The sequence below is a fragment of the Garra rufa genome, chromosome 7 (assembly GCF_049309525.1).
Source record: "Garra rufa chromosome 7, GarRuf1.0, whole genome shotgun sequence".
Lineage (NCBI taxonomy): Eukaryota > Metazoa > Chordata > Actinopteri > Cypriniformes > Cyprinidae > Garra > Garra rufa.
Window position 1 is genome coordinate 20,775,439 of NC_133367.1, and position 24,276 is coordinate 20,799,714.

Sequence of the window (24,276 nt, forward strand, 5' to 3'; positions counted from 1 at the left end):
AGCATTAGATAAAAAGCAGGAAAAAAAAAAAACATGAGAAAGGTTGCCTTGGCAAATACCTGACATACAATTAAGTTGAAACACAGAATGTACTAACTGGAAATGAAGTAAAACTATACTGCAATATATTAAAAAGAACAAGAACTAATAAAAATGACAAGCACAAATTGGAAATATAAATATTACATGAAAAATAAGAAATGGCAAATAAGTTGAAACAGTGAAAATACTAATTGGAAATAACTAAGACTGAAATAAAAATTAAATAAAAACCTAAACAGAGATGTTTTAAAAAGAAACAAAAAATAATAAATATCAAATATGTAATGAAACGAAAACTGCAAAATATAAATATCAGATGAAAAACTTGAACTAAAAAAAAAAAACTGACATACTGTTTAAGTTGAAGCACAAAATCTGGAAATGAAGTAAAACTAAACTAAAACTTAAATATTAATAAATTAACCCTAAATAGTATTAAAAAACAACAACAAAAATTACTGACTGGAAATAAATTGCTAAAACAAAAAAATAAATTAAACCTAAATAGTAATATTTCAAAAGAATACATAAATAAATAAATAAATAAATAAATAAAAATGACGAAAGCACATAAAAAAAAATTGCTTAAATATTAACTAAAATGAAACATTTACATTTAAATATTAGATGAAAATAGATGAAACTAAACGAGAATTTAGAAATGGTGGATAACTAGGGGATGGAACACAAATTAATGCTATATGCAGATTGTTATCTCGTGACCCTCTTAAATCTTTACCTCCATTAATGAGAGTTATTCAGTTATATTCAAATGTGTCAGGATACAAAATAAATTGGGAGAAATCTGAGGCTATGCCAATATCTAGAACATGTCATTCTCATACAGTGACCCAATTTGGCTTTAAATGGATTCCAAAAGGTATGAAGTACCTTGGGGTTAAACTAACTCTGAATTTGGAAGATATAATGATGTTAAACTATGACCCACTGCTGTTAAAGATAAAAAATAATGTAGACAAATGGGAACAGCTGAAACTTTCTTTGTGGGGGAAAGTGAATGTTGTCAAAATGGTCATTGCTCCACGGTTCAATTATATATCCATGATGATACCTGTGAATATTCCAGACTCTATCTTTAAAAGATATGATAAAATGATCAGGGATTTTCTGTGGGAAGGAAAAAGTAAGTAAAATGAGTAAATTGGCTTCCCCAAGGGACAAGGGGGGTTTTGGATTGCCGGATGTGAGCATGTATAATTTCTCTTTTGAAATGGCCAAACTGGCTAAACATTGGAGTGAGACAGACTCTGATTTGGACTGGATCAGAATAGAACAGAAGTTGGCCTCACCATTTCATCCCAATGGTATTCTCTCGCAAAGCTCTGGGACTCAAACCCAGTGATAACGCACTCAAGACACATTTGGAGCAAAGTTCATAAACTGTGCAAGACATCACATCATAAACAATCATATGCTTCATTGTGGAAAAATCTTGAAATCAGTACAGGCAAAACGGGGGTGTTTTGGAAACAATGGCAACATAAAGGGATAGCTGTAATTAATTGGCGATCTATATGAGAATGGAATTTTTATGACATATCAGATCAGACACTGTGTTAAGAACAAATTCAATGCAAGTGATAACCCTGTGTATGCCTATCTTAAATTACCATGTAAAACTGTAATAATATGTAATAATGATACTTGTAATAACTTGAAAACAATATAGCAGAAGGATTTGGGGATTGATATTCATGATAATGACTGGCTGGATATTCTATCTAATGTGGGTAAGAACATAAGGGAAGCCAGGGGGAAATTCATTCATTACAAAATAGTACGTAGATATTATTATACACCATCTAGACTTTACAGGATGGGGATAGCTGGAAATAGTCTATGCTGGAAATGTAAGGAAGAAGAGGGCACTTATTTACATATGATTTGGGAATGCTCTTTAGTTCAGCCATTCTGACATAAAACTCTGAGAATACTTGAAGAATGGTTGGGCTTTAACTTACCGGTAGAACCACAATTATGCCTTCTTGGAGATAAGTCAGTTGTACCTAATAATAGCAAAAAATGCATTTACTCTTGTTAAGATTGGCTGTATCACAGCTGCCAGGATGATTTTACGCAACTGGAAACGCCCCAAAACCCCGGATTCGAAAGAGTGGATCGATGGGATGATTGAAATTGCATCATATGTGACCCTGGACCACAAAACCAGTCATAAGGTTAAATTTGACAAAACTGAGATCTATACATCATATGAAAGCACAATAAACAAGCTTTCTATTGATGTATGGTTTGTTAGGATAGGAAAAAAAATCAAAAAGAATGAGAAAATCACCTTTTACAAGTCGTACAAATTAGGTTCTTAACAATGCATATTACAATCAAAAATTACATTTTGATATGTTTACAGTAGGAATTTTAGAAAAAATCTTCATGGAACATGAACTTTACTGAATTTCTTAATGATTTTTGGCATAAAAGAAAAATCTAAAATTTTGACCCATGCAATGTATTTTTGGCTATTGCTACAAATATACCCCAGTGACTTAAGACTGGTTTTGTTGTCCAGGGTCACATATGAGGGCATGTTGGGAAGATTGCAGGGTGAGAAAAAAATGAGAAAAACATGGGATGATTTTTGGCAGCATATAACAATGGTGTGAAGAGCCGAACTCTGTAACAACTGTTTTTCCATGTGGTTTTTCTTATGTTTTGTTATGTTGATGGTGACTAGTGACTGAAAATGTGACTGATTGGTAAGGAGAATATTGAATACTGTGATGTATGAAGTTTTGACTGTTGAACAATAAAAAAAAGTTGAATTACAAAAAAAGAAAAAAAAGAAATGGTGAATAACTGAAACAAGTTGAAACGCTAAAATGACTAACTAGAAATAACTAAAACTGAAATAAAAATAAATTAATAAAAAATAAATGTAAAAAAAAGAACAAATATGAAAGGTAATGAAATGAAAAATAAATTATTATTATTATTATTTTGTAATTTTAGAAAAAAATTACTAACTGGAGAAAACAAGAATTAACACAAAAAAGTAAATTAAACCTCTCTCTCTCTCTCTCTCTCTCTCTCTATATATATATATATACAGAATTAAATGAAAACTAAAATTGTAAATATTAGATTATTCCTTAATAGAATAAAAAAAAAATCTTTTTAAAAAATTGTTTGTAATTTTAGTAAAGCAGTAAAATTACTAACTGGAGAAAAAATAACTAATACAAAAAAACCCCACTAAAACGAAATTGTAATATTTAAAATGACAAAAGCACATAAAATTACTAAAAGAAGTAATACAATGAAAAATGTTAATATAAATATAAGATTAAATTTAATTAAAAAAATAATAAAATCTTAAACTAAATGAAAGATTATAAATGGCAAATAACTTAAATAAGTTTAAGTTTAAACACTAAAATTAATAATTGGAAATTACTAAAACTTATATTAAAAAATTAAATATAAACAGAAATGTTTTAAAAAGAAAAAAGATAATAAATATGAAAATAAAAATCATACAAATTTAATGAAATTAAGTGAAAACTAAAGTTATAAATATCAGACGATTAAACCTAAATAGATTTTTGTAATTTTAGTAAAGCACAAAATTACTAACTGGAGAAAAGCACAGAACTAATACAAAAAATTCAACTTAAATATTAATATTTAAAAAGCAAAAAAAAAAAAAAGATAAAAGCACATAACAAAATTACTAAAATTAAAATATAAATATTAAATGAAAACATTTTAACTTAATGAAAAATGGCACAAAAAAAAGAGAAAGAAATAGGCTTAATAAAGGTTTAATTTAATAAATAAATTAAACCTAAACACAAAAAGAACAAAAAAATTGTATATAGGGTAGGGAAAATGAAATCTAAAAATATAAATATAAATAGATGAAAAACATAAACGAAAAATGTTTAAATGGAAAAAAATAAAATAAAAACTGAAATTCAGCTAAAACTGAAATAAAACTAAATTAAATTATTAGTTTAGGTTTCTAAACTAGAAATGTTAAAAAAACAACAACTAATGAATATGACAATAGCACAAAACAAAAGGACTAAAAATGAACCAAAACCAAAATAAAAGCTGAAAATATACAAATCAAAGTGAATTTAAAAGTAAGCCGTCTTTAACACTAACGTTTAAGTACCTGCATGCATCTCAAAATAGAGTCCTGGAGGCGTTTTCCACAGGTTCTGACTTGCCTTGAACTTTGGTTTTCTTCTCCAGAACCTTTCATTCTTCGTGACTCCTCCTGCAGCCACGTGGGGGAATCTCTCAGAGATGCTGAGCTGGCAGTTCTCCTCCATCACCAAAAGAGGTCTTAATCAAGAACAGTTAAGCATGCTGGGTGCTAAACTCCTCGGTGAGTACCACACACTTGCTGCACACTGAGCGCGACTGATTCTGTTGGACACGATGAACTAAACGCACAAGCTTTGGCCCACAGGTCCTAAAGCGGTGATGGATCCTGAAGCTCAGATTCCTTGGAATAGATTCTGCAAGGTTGGTGGTTTAACAAGGTTATCCATTTAGTTGAATTGTCCGTTGCACACCATTGTTCTGGTTTGATTTGAGACTTGTGTTTGATGTAGTCTGGCAGTGAGAAGAACTTCACCTTCTGGCTGTGGATTGAAGGGATTTTGGACCTTATAAAGAGACACCTGCTGAGTTTGTGGGATGATGGGTAAGAATTAAGATGGATTTTTACTTGAACCGCCTTGGTCTTTCTGACCATTTTGGACAGCCAACATATTTCACTATTATTATTCACCATCGTGAACTTTTTTTAATTTTTTTTTATTTGTTAATTGAAATAAAGCTGAAATAAAATACCACATAAATATCAGATGACAAACTTACACTAAATGAAAAGTACTAAAGTACTGAAACTGAAATACAAATAAATTGAAACTAAATAATTACTACAATTTTTACTAAAACTGAAAATATAAATATTACATTGGCAAATGACATAAGTTAAAGATTAAATCAAATTAATAAATGTAAATAAATACTAATTATAACAAAAAATGAAATAGACTTTAAAAAGAAAACTAATAAAAATGACACAAGCACAAAACAAATGAGTTTAAAAAAACATAAATATTAGATGTAAAACTTACGAATATAAGGAATGTTTCCTCTGCAAATACCGGAATAAGTTAAAGTTGAAGTACTAAAATTTTTAACTAGGAATAAATATATACTAAAATGCAAATGAAAAACAAAATAGAAATATTTAGAAAGGATAAAACATAAACTAAACGAAAAGTACTAAAGTGACAAAAGCACATTGCACAAAATTACTAAAAATGTAACCAAAACTAAAATAAAACTGAAAATATAAATATTAGATGAAGAACTTTAAATGAGAATTAGAAATGTTGCCTTGGCAAATGACAGAAATAACTTAAAGTTGACATACGAAAATTATTAACTGTAAATACATAAATACTAAAAGTAAAATAAAAAATAAATCAAAATAGAAATATTTAGAAAGGACAAAACATAAACTAAACAAAAAGTACTAAAGTGAAGTAATAAAACTGAAATAAAATAAATCAAACCTGAATAGAAATATTTACAAAAAATAAAAACTTTTTTAAAAATGACAAAAGCACATTGCACAATTACTAAAAATGTACCCAAAACTAAAATAAAATTAAAAATATAAATATTAGATGAAGAACTTTAAATAAAAATTTGAAATGTTGCCTTGGCAAATAACTGGAAAAAAAGTAAAGTTGACATACTAAAATTATTAACTGTAAATACTAATAAACTGAAATAGAAATATTTAAAAAGGACAAAACATAAACTAAACAAAAAGTACTAAAGTGAAGAACTAAAAGTAAAATAAAAATAAATTAAGCCTAAATAAAAATATTTAAAAGAAACAAAACATAAACTAAACAAAAAGTACTAAAGTGAAGCACTAAAACTGAAATAAAATAAATTAAACCTGAATATAAATATTTACAAAAAATAAAAACTATTAAAAAAAATTACAAATAATTACAAAAAAATTCACCAAAATTAAAATAAAACTGAAAATATAAATATTAGATGAAAAACCTAACTGTAAATGTAAAATAAAAAATAAATCGAAATAGAAATATTTAGAAAGGACAAAACATAAACTAAGCAAAAAGTACTAAAGTGAAGCACTAAAACTGAAATAAAATAAATTAAATCTAAATATAAATATTTACAAAGAAAAAAAAACTATCGAAAATGATTATAGCACATCACACATAATTACTAAAAATTTAACCAAAACTAAAAGAAATATAAATATTGATATTAGATAAAGAACTTTGAGAATTAGAAATGTTGCCTTGGCAAATAATTGAAATAAGTCAAAGTCGAAGTACTAAAATTATTTACTGAAAATATATGAAAACTCTAAAACTAAAAAAATAAATAAAAATAAACAGAAAATAAAATATTTAAAATTACTAAAACAAAACAAAACTGAAAATAAAAAAAATATTAGATGCAAAACTTTAAATATTCAATGAACATTTTTTTATGTTATTTTTATTTTAAATACATAAACTCAAATTGAAATAAAACAAAATAAACAGAAATAGGAATATTTGAAAAGAACAAAAACTAATGAAAGTGACAAAAGCACCAAACAAAATGACTTAAAATGTAACTAAAATAAAAATACTTTTTTTAGAACTAATAAAAATTATAAACAATAAAAATTTGAAATGTTACCTTGGCAAATAAAACTGAAATAAAAAGTAAATGAACTGAAACAGAAATATATTAAAAAAAAAACTAAAATTGAAATGAAAAGAAACCTAGTAATATTTGAAAAGAAAACAAAATAATAAAAATTACAAACAATAAAATTATTAAATTAATTTAAAGCTGAAGTACTAAAATTATTAACTATAAATAAACTAAAACCGAAATTAAAAAATCTAAATGAATTGAAATAGAAATGTTTACAAAGAATAAAAAAAAAAAAAAAAAGACAAAAGCACAAAAATGACTGAAAATAACAAATTAAAATTTTAGGGGAAAAACTTGTTGACTTGGCAAATACCTGAAATAAGTTGAAAACTGAAATAAAAAATAAACCAAAATAGAAATGTTTTAAAAAGAACAAAAACGCACAAAAATAAATAAATAAATAAAAATAAAAATCACTACAATCACTTTAACTAAAATTAAAATGGAAACTTTAGATGTCAATATTAGATAAAAAACTTAAATAAAAAATTAGAAATAAGGTAAAGTTGAAGTACTAAAATTATTAACTGTAAATCTGAAATAAAAAAATTAAATGAACTGAAATAGAAACAATTTACACTAATAAAACTGAAAAAAAGCACCAAACAAAATGAAAAAAAACTACATTTGAGCTAAAAATGAAATCAAAATAAACAAACAGTAAAATTTGAAAATAACAAAAACTAAAAATTAAAAAAAACAATACAATTACTAAAAATTAAAATGGAAACTGAAAATGGAAGAATAATACAAATATAAGAATCTGTGGCATGCATTCATTATCATTTCTATATTTATGTGTCTAATTGTAAAATCATGCAAAGAAAATGTTTGTAGTAATAAATGTGCTCAATTGATAAGTCTTTTGATTTTTTTTAACTCCATGTATGTCTTGCAGTTGTATAATGGGCTTTGTGACCAAGGATCGAACTAAAGCTCTGCTCCACGACAAACTTCCTGGGACGTTTCTGTTGCGCTTCAGCGAGAGCAACCGCGACGGAGCCATAACGTTCAGCTGGGTCGAACACGACGCAAACTGTGAGACTTTCCTTCACTCTGACACACCGTGGAACAATAAACCACTAAATAAAACTAATTTAGCTAATTTAAGTAGGTTTCACTTAAACTTTGACTGGAAATTGAGTTTGGTGTTGGGTTTATTTAGACGAGCCGCAGATTCGCTCCGTGGAGCCCTACACGAAGAAGGAACTCTCTGCCGTCTCACTTCCAGACATCATTCGCAACTATCGCGTCATGGCTGCCGACAACATCCCGGAAAACCCTCTGCGCTTCCTGTTTCCCAATATATCCAAAGACGAAGCCTTCAAAAAATACTACTCCAAACCTACTGACAGTAAGAAACATTTAGTCGCAAACTATACAAATTCTGAATAAATGTATAAAAAAACGTATCCAAACAAAGATATGCTTTTGTTTATCCAGAGCAAGAACCGATGGATGTGGATAAGAAGTTACATGAGGGATACATCAGCACCACTCTCATCTCCATCTCTGAAATGTAAGTCAGTGAATTAATTGTTTCAATGGATAGACTGTATTTTAATGCTCGCTAGTGTTTTTTATTTCAGAGTAATTTATGGAATAATTGTGATCCATTTATTACCTGTTCACCACTTTTTGAGCATCGACATGAAAAGGAAATTTCTCACTTAAACTGTCATAAATCTTGCTTTGAAGCACAGAAGACTATGGATGCCTGTTTCTGCCACTGAATAAAAAAAATGTAAAAAGGTTATTGCGACTTTTTATCTAAGAATTCTGACTTTTTTTCCACAATTGTGAGAAATAAAGTCAGAATTTTACAATAAAATCAGCAAATGCGAGTTTATATCTCTTTTTCCCCAATTTTCCACCATTTTGAGGGGAAAAGAATACTGATGTGTTCTCAGAATTGCGAGTGTATATATCACATTTCTGAGAAAAAGTCACAATTTATATCACAGTTCTGACTTTATAACTCACAATTGAGATTATATCACCAATTGTCGACTTCATTTCTCAGAATTGCTATTATTTCTCAGAATTGTGAGTTTGTCTTGCAATTCTGATTTTATATCATGCAATTTTGAGAAAGTCACAATTGTCGACTTTATTTCTCAGAATTGTGAGTTTGTCTCACAGTTCTGACTTTATAACTCGCAATTGAAAGATTATATCGCAGATCTGAGAAAAATGTAAATTGTCGACTTAATTTCTCAGAATTGTGAGTTTGTTTCACAATTCTGACTTTATAACTTGCAGTTGAGAGATTATATCGCAGATCTGAGAAAAATGTAAATTGTTGACTTTATTTCTCAGAATTGTGAGTTTGTCTCGCAGTTCTGACTTTATAACTCGCAATTGAGAGATTATATCTTAGTTCTGAGAAAAAAGTAAATTGTCGACTTAATTTCTCAGAATTGCGAGTTTGTCTCGCAGTTCTGACTTTATAACTCGCAATTGAGAGATTATATCTTAGTTCTGAGAAAAAAGTAAATTGTCGACTTAATTTCTCAGAATTGCGAGTTTGTCTCACAGTTCTGACTTTCTAACTTGCAGTTGAGTTTATATCACGCAATTCTGAAAAAAGTCACAATTGTTGACTATTTCTCAGAATTGCAAGTTTGTTTTGCAATTCTGACTTTATAACTCACAATTGAGAGATTATATCGCAGTTCTGAGAAAAAAGTAAATTGTTGACTTTATTTCTCATAATTGTGATTATTTCTCAGAATTGAGTTTCTCACAATTCTGACTTTATAACTTGCACTTGAGTTATATCATTAAATTCTGAGAAAGTCACAATTGTCAACTTACAATTGAGAGACAAACTCAATTCTAAGAAATACTCGCAATTTTAAAAAATAAAGTCAACAGTCAACTGTCGACTTTATTTCTCAGAATTGCAAGTATTTCTTAGAATTGAATTTGTCTTGCAGTTCTGACTTTATAACTCGCAACTGAGAGATTATATTGCAGTTCTGAGAAAAAAAAGGGTCAATTGTAGACCATTTCTCAGGATTCTGAGTTTGTCTCGCAGTTCTGACTTTATAACTTGCAATTGAGTTTATATCACACAATTTGGAGAAAAAAAAATCACAATTGTTGACTGTATTTCTCAGAATTGTGATTATTTCTCTTAATTTATAACTCACAGTTGCAAGTTTATAACATGCATTTCTGAGAAAAAGTCGATAAGTTACTTTTTTCTCAGATTGTGATTATTATATATGTTTGGCTTGCAGTTCTGATTTAACTTGCATTTGCGAGTTTATATCACATAATTCTGAGAAAGTCATAATTGTTGACTTTATTTTTCAAAATTGCAGCTATTTCTCCGAATTGCGAGTTTGTCTCGCAATTCTGACTTTATAACTTGCAGTTGAGTTTATATCATTCAATTCTGAGAAAATAACAATTGTCAACTTCTCAGAATTGCGATTGTTCCACAGAATTGTGAGTTTGTCTAACGCAATTTTGAGAAAAAAGTCAATTGTTGACATTATTTCTCAGAATTGTGAGTTAGAACTTAATTCTAAGAAATACTTGCAATTTTAAAAAATAAAGTCAACAGTCAACTGTCGACTTTATTTCTCATAATTGTGATTATTTCTCAGAATTGAGTTTCTCACAATTCTGACTTTATAACTTGCACTTGAGTTATATCATTAAATTCTGAGAAAGTCACAATTGTCAACTCGCAATTGAGAGACAAACTCAATTCTAAGAAATACTCGCAATTCTTAGAAATAAAAGTCAACAATGACTTGAGATTAAAAAGTCAACTGTCGACTTTATTTCTCAGAATTGCAAATATTTCTTAGAATTGAATTTGTCTTCCAGTTCTGACTTTATAACTCGCAGTTGAGTTTATGTCATTCAATTTTGAGAAAAACACAATTGTCAACTTTATTTCTCGCAATTCTGACTATAATCTGCAATTGCTAGTTTATATCACAGTTTTGAGAAAAAAAGTCACAATTGCTGAGTTCATTTCTAAGAATTGCAATTATTTTTTGCAAATGTGAAATGTAAAAAAAAAAGAGTCAGAATTGCAAGATGTAAACTCGCAATGGCAAGAAAAGTAGTTAGAAACGTGAGATAAAAAGTCGCAATTCTCTTTTTACATTTTTTTTTGTTTATTTAGTGGCCTATAGAAGACACTTGGAAGATTATTGCTGAAGTGAAAAAAAATTAAATAAACTAAAAAAAAAAATAAAATAAAAAAAAGCTATAGAAGTTTATTATTATGAACAATGTAAAAAAGTATAATCTTTTTAACATATATTATTTTAAATGAAATGTATATTTTCCTAAACATATTTAACTCTAAAACTGCGCGAAAACCAAAGCCACACAAATTATGTTTTAAAATTGAGGTTAGTATCACAGAAAAATTAACTTTCAGTAGGATTTTGTTTGGCTGCAGTAACAAATATTTCCACTAAATGAAATTTGCTTCCCAATTATTTCCACTGTGAATATTTTTGACCGCAAACAGTACAAGTGTGACTTTTTTCAAGACCATTTAACTTTTTCTAATCATGCCTATGATTTTTTTTGTGTTTAACGCTAAGGGTGAGCGATATACCAATAGACACGATTAACCGGTAGAAATTTGTCAACTAGTAGAGATTTTGGACTATCACCTCTATCACCGTTACACGCTCACTGGACATTGCTGTGCTACGTGGTCATGAAAATGTATCGCTTGCGTGTGTTTTTAAGCATTGCAGTTAAAAAACAAGAGATTTTAAGCTGTTTAAACGCAATAAGCAGTGAAAGAGAACTAATTTTGTTACATGGCAGCACTTATTTTTGCCTACTTTATAGGCTTTGAATGGTTAAATATTCACAAGTGTATGTCAAAATGTCCGTCTTTGCAAGTATCCTCGTAAACACAGTAATTTAGGTCTTAAGTGAAAGCAAACAGCTGGGAAAGAAAACATGTGTAACAGCATATTGGATTCGGGCGGCTCTTAGAGTGATAGCAGTCTAATATTCCTGCTGTCTGTAATTCATGGTAATCAAACAACAAAATAGAGATCTCTCACAATATATGTTATTTGTTCTACTGTATTTACTTTTGTCCTATTGCTTGTAATTAGTTTCTTATTCTTATTTAATCACTGACTTAACAGCTATTAAATGCTTGATTTTAGGCAGACGCAAGAATACAACGACACACTCATGCCAATGTCACCTGAGGTTTACGGCGAGCTGGAGCGCATGGTATGAAAAGTGATAATTATACATTTGCAATATCATTTAAAGCAATACTTCAATATTAACAGCGGTTATTCTCTCCATTTCTCTATATTTTAGAACCGATATGTTACCGATTCATTAACCTTTGAGGTAGAGTACTAATATTTCTTTTTATACCTATATACAAATATAAAATTTAAACAAATGCTGAATTTTGTTTTTTGCTTTTTTACAGCCCTCAGACTTGAGTCTCTCCTAAGTGACCTGAAAGGACAGATGATGCAGAAAATGTAGAAATGTTTCCTTCATTCTGTGTTTTTTTTTTTTTGTAATAACGCAAATGAAAGAGGAACATCTAGTCGAGGTATAACCATGGGGTTTGGTAATCCTCTCTTTTTCATTCAAACGTTATTAGAAAAACACTGTATACGTTGTCAACTATAGCATAAAGACGACTAAATGGATCGAATTAATCCCCACAGTAACTCTATCGTTACCTCAGCACCTATTCTAGAAAATCTTTCAGACAATGAAGTTGTAGCACTTCGTTTAGTATAGCAATTAAGATGCCAAGTACCAGAAAAGGGGGAGAAAGTAAACGAAAAAGCTAGATGAATTTCACACCAACTTATTTTCTGAAATTAAAATTAAACCTATTTTTAGGACTGTTAAGATTTCTTTACTGTACTGCAAACATATTTTATTTAAAGCAATGTGAAAGACTATTTTAAGTTGAAAACATTTATATAACATCAGTTTATGTTGTAGTGCCTTCAAAATCTGATAATTGTAGTACAGGAATTCGACTGCAATAAATATAATCACTGTATTAGCGTAAAAATATATATGGTGTGAGAATAATGGGAATGAACAAAAAACTCAAACATCTAAGCACGGAAATGTGCGAAAAATATGCAAAAAAATAAAACAGAAGTAGTCCTAAAATAGGCCTTTTCTTAAGCAAGTATAAGACTCGAAGTTTGAGTTACTTCTGTGAGGTTTTGGTGTAAAACACCTGAAAGATTCATCCAGAAAGAATTCTGAAGCTCTTAGGTGTTTACTTTCCTGACACCGTTTATAAATATGTGGAGAAAAAAAAAAACGTATGACCTGTTTTCTTAAAAATTTTTCTTGCCGGTGCTTTGTTAGTATTATGTCCACTTTATGTACTTGTAGTTTCTGCCGTTTTTGCACTGGATTGTACTGCTGTTTATTTACAGAGCAATATTTGTTTTTGTCTTTGTTTTGGACATGATAGAAAGTAAATACTGTGGAAATCCACCTGGTTTGGAACGCCTTAAAAATATGCACCTTAGAAAGTTTCGGCACTGATCAACAACGCGAAAAGCCAGTGTACATTGGCGAAAAAATACTGTTCGAAAACGGTCGTACAAAAAAAAAGTACATATTTTAGATGAAAATATCTATTGAATAGATGCATGTACTTGCAGATTCGAAAAATGAATATCAAAAGCTATATGTGTTCAAAGACTTTATTGTTTTTATCTAGTATTTCGTGTGTGGAATATATTGAGTATTGACATTAAATTCAAACAAATCTAGAACATCTACAGCACAGTTAAATAAAAGCAAATTAAGGGAAATTTACAACAACAATGCAGTACATTCATAGCAGTAATAAACAAAATACAGGAAAACAAAAATCGTAACAGACTTCTCCGAAAAAACTAAAATTCGACTACAGTGCAACAAGGAGTTGAACGAAGTTGGATTCAGTGACCTTTTTTTGTTTGTTTGTACTGTTGAGTCTTTTGGTTGCGTTGCTTCATTTTTTTTTCCCAATAACTAACAAATCGTCCACATTTACATCCACACGCACGTTACAAAACACATTTACAATACTTCAACAATAGTGTCCCACTAGAAAATATACACAAATTTGAGACTGACTCAGCTTTGGAGGTTTTTCAAGTATACGTGTGCCGTCTTCCGTACTGTACATTCGAACAATCATTGTGCTTTTCCGCATACAACATGTGCTTATAGACATCCAACCGCTTCTGAAGGGACTTTACCAAGTTACATAATTGACTGGACATTTTTAGACTGCATCTTGACCATAGCAGTCAGTGTAAATTCCAGTGCATTTTTGTTTGTTTATTTTCCACTTTCAATCTTGACATTTCACCATGTACTGAGAATAAATGTGACAATTTGACAATTTTGCTTGGTTGTTTTTCTATATGATCATAACAAATCCATTTTCACATCCTAAATGTCTTGAAGAACCGAAGGTGACACTCCAACCCAGTTTTAAAAGTTTCCAGTATGCTTAACTATTGAAAAACGTTCCTTGTTCAAAAATACAGGAAATTTCCTGTAGTACAATAAACAGGCAGGTACAAAAATGGTTATTTTAGTGCTTTAAAGTAATTTCATTAACAATTTACAGCAAGTTTCAATTTTGTTAACATTATTTAAGTAGATGGCTATCAAATACAGGAAATTTCCTGTAGTACAATGAACAGGGAAGTACGGAAATGTTTTTCCTAGTGCTTTAAATTAATTTCAGTGATACATAAGTAATGTTAATAAATGAAAAACAATAAACTGAAACACTGTAAAAGCATATAGGTAATAAATACAGGAAATTCTTGTTAACAGTAGTTAAGCAGATAAGTATCACATAAATGGAATTCGTAAGTCTCAGTATGAAAACGGTCCTTCTAGTGCTTTGAAGTAATTGTGGTGGCACTTTACAAAAAGTTTTCATTTGTTTACATTAGTTAAGTACATAGATATCAAATACAGGAAATTCCTGTAGCACACAGAATGGGCAGGTATGAAAATTGTACTTCTGGTGCTTTAAATTAATTCTGGTAACACTACAGTTTCGATTTGTTTACATTTGTTAAGTGTCACCAAAATACAGGAAATTTCCTGTAGTACAACAGGCGACACATCTTTCTAGTGGTTTGAAATAATTTCATGTTAATAAATTGAAACTTAAGAGGAATTAAGAGGAACACTTTACAATAAGTTTCAATTTGGAAATTCCTGTGGCACACTGAAAGGGCAGGTATGAAAACTACTTCTGGTGCTTTAAATTAATTTTGGTAACATTAAAATAATTTTTGATTTGTTTACATTAGTTGTCACAAAAATATAGGAAATTTCCTGTAGTACAATGAACAGGCAGGTACGATTTTTTTTTTTTAGTACTTTGAATTATTTTCAGCGTCACTTAACTAATGTAAATAAATTGAAACTTACTGAAAATCATATAGGTATGAAACAGGTAATTCTTGTAGTACAATGAACGAGCAGGTGGAAAATGGTCATTAACATTAACATTAGTTAGGCATACAAGTATGAAATACAGGGAATTCCTTTAGTACAGTAAAGTCCAGGTTCAAAATGGTGCTTTGAAGTAATATTGGTGACACTTTACAATAAGTTTCAATTTGTTTACATTAGTTAAGTACAAATTAGTAAGACAAATACAGGAAATTCTTGTAGTACGCATGGGCAGGTATGAAAATTGTAAATTAAATTAATTTTGGTGGCACTTAACTAATGTAAAGAAATTGAAACGTATTGTAAAGTATATACAGTCAAGCCCGAAATGATTCATAATACCCCTGGCAAATTAAAATTAAATTAAAATTAAAGTACTTTTATTCAACCAGCAAGTTTTTTTTTTTTTTTTTTCTCGGAAATGACAGAGGCTTCTCCCAAAAGATAATAAGACGATGTACAAGAGGCATCATTGTGGAAAAAAAAATATTTTTCAGCTTTTATTTACATTTGAACAAAAAGTGTCATGTCCATGTTTTTTGGCTATTACAGCTATCAAACGCTTCCTATAATTGCTGACCAGATTTTTTGCATGTCTTCACATTCATCCTTAGTGATGAGCTCCAGCTCTTTCAGGTTGGAGAGTCTCCTTGCCGTCACCCTGATCTTTAGCTTCCTCCACAGATTCTCAATTGGATTTATGTCAGGACTCTGGCTGGGCCACTGCAAAACGTTAATGTTTTGTCTGATAACCATTTCTTCACTTCTGCTGTGTGTTTTGGGTCGTTGTCGTGCTGAAATGTCCACTGGTGCCCAAGGCCAAATTTCTCTGCAGACTGCCTGATGTTGTTGTTGTTGAGAATTTTGATGTATTGCTCCTTTTTCATGGTGCCGTTTACTGTGATTAGGTTCTCTGGTCCACCTGGCTTCCGACCACGTCCTTTGAGATTTTTCACAGTGCAGAACGTCTTGTATTTTTTAATAATACTTTGCACTGTAGCCACTGGAACTTCAAAACATTTAGATATGGTCTTATAGCCCTTTCCTGACTTGTGAGCAGCCACAATGCGCAGCCGCAGGTCCTCAGTGAGCTCCTTTGTCTTAGCCATGACTGTCCACAAACCAACAGCAGAGAGCTTCTGTTTTTCACCTGTTGAGTTGATTAAAACAGCTGTTCCCAATGAATCAGGGTAATTAGGATGCTTTAGAACAGCTTGGACTATTTGGAATGGTATAGAACTTTGGATTTTCCCATAGACTGTGTCAGTTTGCAAAGGGTATGAATAATTTTGGACATGCCACTTTTTGTTCAAATGTAAATAAAAGCTGAGAAATATTTTTTCCCACAATGATGCCTCTTGTACATCGTCTTATTATCTTTTGGAGGAAGCCTGTGTCATTTCCGGGTCAAAAAAAAAAAAAACTTGCTGGTTGAATAAAAGTAACTTTAAGTCAGAATTTGCCAGGGGTATGAATAATTTTGGGCTTGACTGTAGGTACTGTATCAACTACAGGAAATACCTGTAGTACAATGAACAGGCAGGTATGAAAATTGTCAGTCTAGTGCTGTAAAGTAATTTCAGTGACACTTCACAATAAGTTTAAATTCATTAACATTGAAACTTGTGTACATAAGCAAATACAGGAAATTCCTGTAGTACATTGAATGACCAGGTATGAAAATGGTCAGTCTATTTTTTTTTTTTTTTTTTAAGTAATTTCAGTGACACTTCACAATAAGTTTAAATTCATTAACATTGAAACTTAATGTTTACATAATAATCAAACACAGGAAATACCTGTAATACACAGAACGGACAGGTATGAAAATGGTCCTTCTAGTGTTTTAAAGTAATTTTGGACATACTTTAAAATAAGTTTCAATTTGTTACAAGAAACAGAAATGTACGAAAATTGTCCTTCTAGTGTTCTAAAGTAATTTTGGTGACAACTAATGTAAACAAATTGAAACTTATTGTACAGTATACAGGTATCAAATACAGGAAATTCCTGTAGTACAATTAACGGGCAGGTGTAAATTGGACAGTCTAGTACTTTTTTTTTTTTGTAATTTCAGTGACACTTCACAATAAGTTTCAATTTGTTAACATTGGTAAGTATGTAGTTATCAAATACAGGAAATTCTTGTAGTACAATTAACGGGCAGGTGGAAAATGGTCCTTCTAGTGTTTTCAAGTAATTTCAGTGACACTTTACAGTAAGTTTTAATTTGTTAACATTAGTTAAGTCCATAGTCATCAAATACAGGACATACCTGTAGTACACTGAATGGACAGGTACAGAAAAAAATCCTTCTGGTGTTTTAAAGGAATTTTGGACATACTTTACAATAAGTTTCAATTTGTTACAATAAACAAGAACGTACGAAAATGGTCCTTCTGGCGTTTTTAAGTAATTTTGGTGACAACTAATGTAAACAAATTAAAACTCAATCAATCAAATACAGGAAATTCTTGTAGTACAATTAACAGGCAGGTGAAAAATGGTCCTTTTAGTGCTTTAAAGTAATTTCAGTGACACTTCACGCTAAGTTTCAATTAGTCAACATTAGTTAGGTAGACAGATATCATGAATTAACAATCAATAATACTTTTACAGCATTTATCATTCTTGGTTATTGTGAATTCCTGCAAATACTAATACATCTTACTTACAACTTTTAAATTGATAGTATAGGTATTTTGAACCAACCAAGAGTATACTTTTTTAAATACCTAGATTAATAATTGAGTTTATTATTAGTATGATACCTAAATTAACTAATGTAAAACATACTTGAAAAAACTTAATGTAAAGTGTTACTTTAATTGAATTAAGTAAAACATTGAAAGACAAATAAATATAATTACAAAAAATAGGTATAAACAAATAAAAAAAGTGCAATTTTTGGACAATCAATCAAGACAATCATATTTAGAACAAATTCACCAGATGATACACACTTAAAAGGCATAAAGAACTATTAATTTAAGACTAAAGTAAAACGGGTCAAAATGACATCCCAATGCTACTCTCTCCAGTCAAGCTGCCTTTTCGTAGATATCTTTTCTTAAGTATCTACTTGACATCATTATGACGGTTCTCAAACCATAAATGAATGTACATGACCTATATAGAAACTTTTCATATATACTTGTATTGAGTATATTCAATTTATATTGTATATTTACGTGGAGATACAGCTAAATAAGACCTCTATGAGGCTACATTCCCCCGAGTCTACGATAAAAACTTACCATGTTAACGGAGGTTACACATCACACACACACACACCACAAAACAGGGTAAAGGGGTCCAAAGACTTTTTTTTTTGTTGTGTTTTGTATGTTTTCTTCTCAAATGCGTACCTCAGACACACAGACTCACTGGGAAAAATCTGAAGTGTTTTAACGCAACAGATCATCTCTACAGCATCCCGTCCAAGTTCTTCTCGGCCGTTTCCTTTTCGGTGTCGGCTGTGGTCTCCTTTGGGCTATAGGTGTTGTGATAGTCCTGCAGGATTGTTACGACGTCGTGATGGCCGAAATGAATGGCCTCGTCCATAGGAGTGTTACCCCACCTGTGCAGGGATCAAACGGCAAGTTCAAACAGTATCTGTTGTGCCAAATCATTTTCATTTATTTCTGTGTGAAAAATAAAATGCAAACTAAAATGGGGTGAATGCACACCAAAAACATTAAAAATATGTGACCCTGGACCACAAAACCAGTCATATTTGTAGCAATAGCCATAAATCCACTGTATAAGTCAAAATTTGCGATTTTTCTTTTATGCCAAAAATCAAATCATTAGGATATTAAGTAAAGATCATGTTCCTACCATAAATACATCAAAACATAATTTTTGATTAGTAACATACATTGCTCAGAACTTTATTTGGACAACTTTAAAGGCGATTTTCTCAATATTTAGATTTTTTTTGCACCCTCAGATTCCAGATTTTCAAAAAGTTGTATCTTGGTTAAATATTGTCCTATATCCTAACAAACCATACATCAATGGATGATTCAAAACTTTAAATTAAACTTCGCAGATCAATTAAAATACATATTTTACTCAATTTATGTATCTTAAAATACAACTCTAATAATTTCTAAATTAAAGTCTAATTAAAGTCTAATTAAAGTCTAATTAAAGTCTAAAAACTTAAACTTCCATTGTAAATGGACTGCTGTAAACATTTATGAATTTTTATTAAAAATATTTAAAAAGTTGTGGTAATTTAATATTGTTAATTTGTAAACAAAGAACAACAGCATATTTATTAACCTAGATTAATTAGTTCTTTAAAAATGAATTATTTGTAACTAATATACATAAGTATATCTAAGTAATAAACTTTAAAACTTGTTTTACAAAGAGTTATTAAAGTGTTGCTATAATTTAATTTAATTTAAAAAAAAGGATTCCTCATAGCGACCCCTAGATGATGCAGTTCGATGTTCCCTTGAAAGGGAACCACATATTCTCATATTTCTCTGTAATTTCTATAAATATTATTAAATTAATTCAATCAATATTCATTTAATGTTACATTTATTACTCATTTATATTACTTATTGCTAAAACAATTTCATTAACTAACAATGAACATAACTTTCACACCATTTAGTAATCTTGGTTTTTGTTCATTTCTACATACACCTCAAATAATAAATGCTAGAAATTGTTAATTATTAGTTTATGATAGCTACCCAATAAATGTAATGTTAACAACTTGAGTGTTATCCTCAATTTTGAATTAAATCATAAATAATTAAATAAAATAATAAATAAAAACATAGCTGCAAGCAGCAATTACAGGGCCAAGCACACCAAAGGGTAAATGAGGAGCTAAGCATGGCATTGAGCACCAGACCAACTGCAACAATGAGTAAAAGGAAGCCATTTTAAGATGATTTTAGTCAAAATGACTAAATGAAAAATAATGTAGAACTGCTAGTAATATAATTTAATGGCTTATCACTTTTAACCAACAGGTGTTACTGTTATCAGATCGATGTGGTGTGTTTAGTGCGAGGTGACAAAGGCACACACAAAGTTTGGTGTCTTTATGTCAAAGTTTTGCAGAGATAAAGCCTCAGAGTCATTTTGGCATCAAGCCTAAAATTTGTAGCGGCACTGTATGAAAACGGTTTCATCTATCAACATGAAATCCATGACTTTTTGTCAGCACAGTCTGAAGATGATCTGACTCGATTTGGGTGAAAATCAGACGGTCTAGGAAGAGTTTGACAAAGTAGGTTTTCAACATAAATATGGCAGACAAGAAGTTCGGCCAACTATATATAATTGGTATCTATGTTGTCGGCATGACCGAGGGAATATTTTGAGACCAAATTCATTACAATAGGCTAATGCAATCTACAGTTATTAGCATTTTTGGAAATTTCATAAATAATGGTTAATGAATGGTTCATTACTCTTGACCAATAGGTGGCGCTGTTACCAAATTGATGTGGTGTAATCAGTGTGAGGTGACAATGCTACAGCTTCAGATGCACTCTGGCATCTTCACAGCAAATTCGTTAATGCGTTAAATGAAAACGGTTTTGTATATCGACACGAAATCCATAACATTATGTAAACATTGTCTGAAGAAGATCAGAGTCAAATTTGGTGAAAATCGGACCAACTGTCTAGGAGGTGTTTGAAAAAGTAGGTTTTCAAACCAAACAATTTTTGGCCGAACTATTGAGAAGTTATAAGCAAAAACATCCATTTTTTATATCTCCAGACCACTAGGTGGCACTGTGCCAAAACACTGCTGGTAGCCTCGGGTCATGCTTGTTATCACACACACCAAGTTTGGTCTCAATACGCCAAACCGTTGCAGAGATATAGGCTCACATCCATTTTTGTTTGCTTTTCATAGAATTTCATACAGTTTGCATGATCTTTGAAAACGGTTTGACTAATCAACTTGAATTCCGTAACTTTTTGCCAGCATGGTCTGAAGATGATCTGAGCCAATTTTGGAGAAAATCAGACAAACTGTCTAGGACGAGTTCTAAAAAGTAGGTTTTTTTGAACAATTAAAAATAGAAAAAGATCTAAACCTTTACATTTTTGAATATTGGTGTTTATTCGACTCGACATGAACCGAGGATTCTGAGAAAAATTTGTGAAATTTTGGACAAGTGGTGGCGCTAGAGAACTTGAGGTAGAGACTCCAAATGTGCTGTGGTCAATGTTGAGACTGTCCTCTATCAGTGTGCCAAATTTCACAACTTTCCCACAAGCGGTTCTATGGGCTGCCATAGACTCAAGAGCGGAAGAAGCGGAAGAAGAACGCCGACGTATACAATAGGTGCCTTCGCACATTCAGTGCTTGGCCCCTAAAGTTAAAACTTAGGCATTAATTAAAAAAATAATAATTATAATCTTAACTGGATAAGGTGCTATTTTTTTTGTCATTTTACATTATTATGATGGCTAATAAATGTATGGATAGTTAAGTACAATGAATTGCTACATAAATGCATTCAAATCTATAAAAATATGTTTAAAATGGCTGACAGTTAACAAATCAAGATTATCTTAAATACAATTTCTTGAATACAACTTTAATGCAATCACGGTAATAGTGACCTATAGGTGTTTTTACCAGTTGCATAACAAAACAAGATCTGTGTGGTAGTATTTCACATTCGTACCTGTCCTTGGGCACCGGATTCACCTTACAAGCTTCTAGGAGAAAGCGCACAACCTCAGCGTGTCCTGAAACCCACAAAAGCACATATTAGCAAGATTTCCACTCAGCCCAGAGCGAAAATGAGGTCAAGCAGAGGAAATAAACAGCAAGTCAGCAAGTCTGTGGGTTGAAGAGGGTGATAATATCAATAGTTCCTTGCACTACACCTTCAGCAGCAGCCACGTGAAGAGCCGTCCGAGAGTCATAATCTCTCTGCTCCATATCCATCGACGAGAGCGCAAACCTATGCAAAGCACAAACACACACAAAGTAAGAAACTCAACGTTTAAACTGTGCAAATTGTGTTAAAAACTGCATAAAACATACCTTCTCAGAGCCGACACATCTCCGGTGTAGGCCGCAAACAGCAGGTTGATAACCGACTTGACCTGGAAGAAAACAGAGGAGTCGTTTGTGGTACTTTAACAACATTAGGATGACATTATAGCGTTACGAACTTCGCCCAAAAAAATCGCTAAAAGATCCCAAAGCCTGTTGGTTCGCATTAATGATCTGCAAAAAATGACATCAAAGTCAACTTGTGAAACAAAACGACAGTTAAATGAAACTAACACATGCTTAAAACATTAAACAGTTGCAGTGCTTTCAAAACAGGGATAATTAAACAAAATATACTTGAAAATAAAACAATTAAAATAAACAAAGCAAAACACAAACAAAACAAAACCAACTAAAAACACAACAAAAACAAACCCAGTTTTGTGTTCAAAAAAGTAAAACAAACAAAACCAACTAAAAACAACACAAAAAAACTAAAACTAAAACAAAAAAACGAAACCAACTAGTATAAAACAAAATAAATAGCAATGTTTTCAAAACATGGATAATGAAACAAAATACACTTGAAAATAAAACAAAAACCCAAATGAACAAAGCAAAACACAAACAAACAAAACAAAACCAACTAAAAACAAAAAAAAACAGTTTGTCGTCAAAGAAAAAAAATCAAAACCAAGTAAAACAAAGCAAATAAAAAAAAATAAAACCAATTAAACACTAAAACAAAAACAACTAAAAAATTAAAACAAATTAAAATAAAACAAAATAAAAAAGTGCAATGTTTTCAAAACAGGGATAATGAAACAAAATACACTTGAAAATAAAACAAAAACCCAAATAAACAAAGCAAAACACAAACAAACAAAACCAACAAAAAAAAAAAGAAAAGTTTTTTGTCAAAGAAAAAAATCAAAACCAAGTAAAACAAAGCAAATAAAAAACAAAACCAATAAAAACTATAACAAAAACAACTAAAAAAAAAATAAAACAAACTAAAATAAAACAAAATAAAAAAGTGCAATGTTTTCAAAACAGGGATAAAGAAACAAAATATACTTGAAAATAAAACAAAAACCAAATAAACAAAGCAAAACACAAACAAACAAAACCAACTAAAAACACAACAAAAACAAACCCAGTGTTTTGTAAAAAAAAAAAAAAAGCAATACAAACAATACCAACTAAAAAAAAACAACTAAAACAAAAACTAACAATAAAAAAATTGCAATGTTTTCAAAACAGGGATAAAGTAACAAAATACACACAGCGTTAAATAAATTTTGTTTTTTATCAATCATTTATTAAAATCACAATGCAAAATAAATAAAAACAAGTCAACCTAGTTTAAAGTAGATCATCTTTTTGGCACAAACAAATGTTTTTTTAAAGAGTTGCTCATATTTCACATCATCACATTTCATATAGTGAATGATAATACTGAAAAAAAAAACTAAAATAAAATGAAACACCAAGTTCAAGTAATCAGTTTAAATGATAGCAAGATTAAAACAATTCTCAGTGGGATGTAACTCATTTCAGTAATTTTTAAGCACAGTTAGAGGCACAGTTTCAGAAATGATAAATGATTCCTTGAACTGACAGTATAATGAAAAACCTACAGTAAATATTTAATTCAAGTGAAAACTGGGTTACAGATGTAGATGATGTGGGCACAGGATAATACTTGCATTGTTAAACCCACTAGTTACACAATCTTTCCTACCTGACCTTAGATAACCACTTCCACTCTGGTTAGCGTTAGTCACTTGTTTGGTTGGTAATACAATGTCTAAATTCCTTACTTTTATGATTTACACATAATAAAAGAGTTTTTCTTTTGTTCAAACAAATGTAATTAAACATTGTGGGTGCTGGACTGAGCAGAGGACCCAGAACCCAGAGGATTGCAGAAGTTATAAAGTCACATATTTTGCCTGATTACATGAAATAGTTATTTCAAATACATTCACATGTTTTTCCCATCACTTGATCCCCAA

General features: G+C 30.4%; 2 protein-coding genes across 2 annotated transcripts in view; one reads left to right on the forward strand and one right to left on the reverse strand.

Moving 5' to 3' along the window:
- The window catches only part of stat1a (signal transducer and activator of transcription 1a), a 27,259-nt gene extending 13,067 nt beyond the window's left edge, over nt 1–14,192 (forward strand). Inside the window, exons 17-25 of the mRNA XM_073843864.1 lie at nt 4,279–4,414; nt 4,499–4,554; nt 4,644–4,735; nt 7,697–7,836; nt 7,964–8,152; nt 8,242–8,317; nt 11,961–12,030; nt 12,124–12,156; nt 12,242–14,192. Of these exons, the coding sequence (XP_073699965.1) occupies nt 4,279–4,414; nt 4,499–4,554; nt 4,644–4,735; nt 7,697–7,836; nt 7,964–8,152; nt 8,242–8,317; nt 11,961–12,030; nt 12,124–12,156; nt 12,242–12,265 (816 nt within the window). The 3' untranslated portion in view covers nt 12,266–14,192. The remainder of the gene's footprint in view (nt 1–4,278; nt 4,415–4,498; nt 4,555–4,643; nt 4,736–7,696; nt 7,837–7,963; nt 8,153–8,241; nt 8,318–11,960; nt 12,031–12,123; nt 12,157–12,241) is intronic.
- LOC141338334 (glutaminase kidney isoform, mitochondrial-like) overlaps nt 13,482–24,276 on the reverse strand; it is a 34,997-nt gene continuing 24,202 nt past the window's right edge. The window contains exons 15-18 of the mRNA XM_073843865.1: nt 22,307–22,368; nt 22,147–22,223; nt 21,942–22,005; nt 13,482–18,844 (exon numbers count right to left, since the gene is read on the reverse strand). Coding sequence (XP_073699966.1) covers nt 18,691–18,844; nt 21,942–22,005; nt 22,147–22,223; nt 22,307–22,368 — 357 coding nt within the window. The 3' untranslated portion in view covers nt 13,482–18,690. The remainder of the gene's footprint in view (nt 18,845–21,941; nt 22,006–22,146; nt 22,224–22,306; nt 22,369–24,276) is intronic.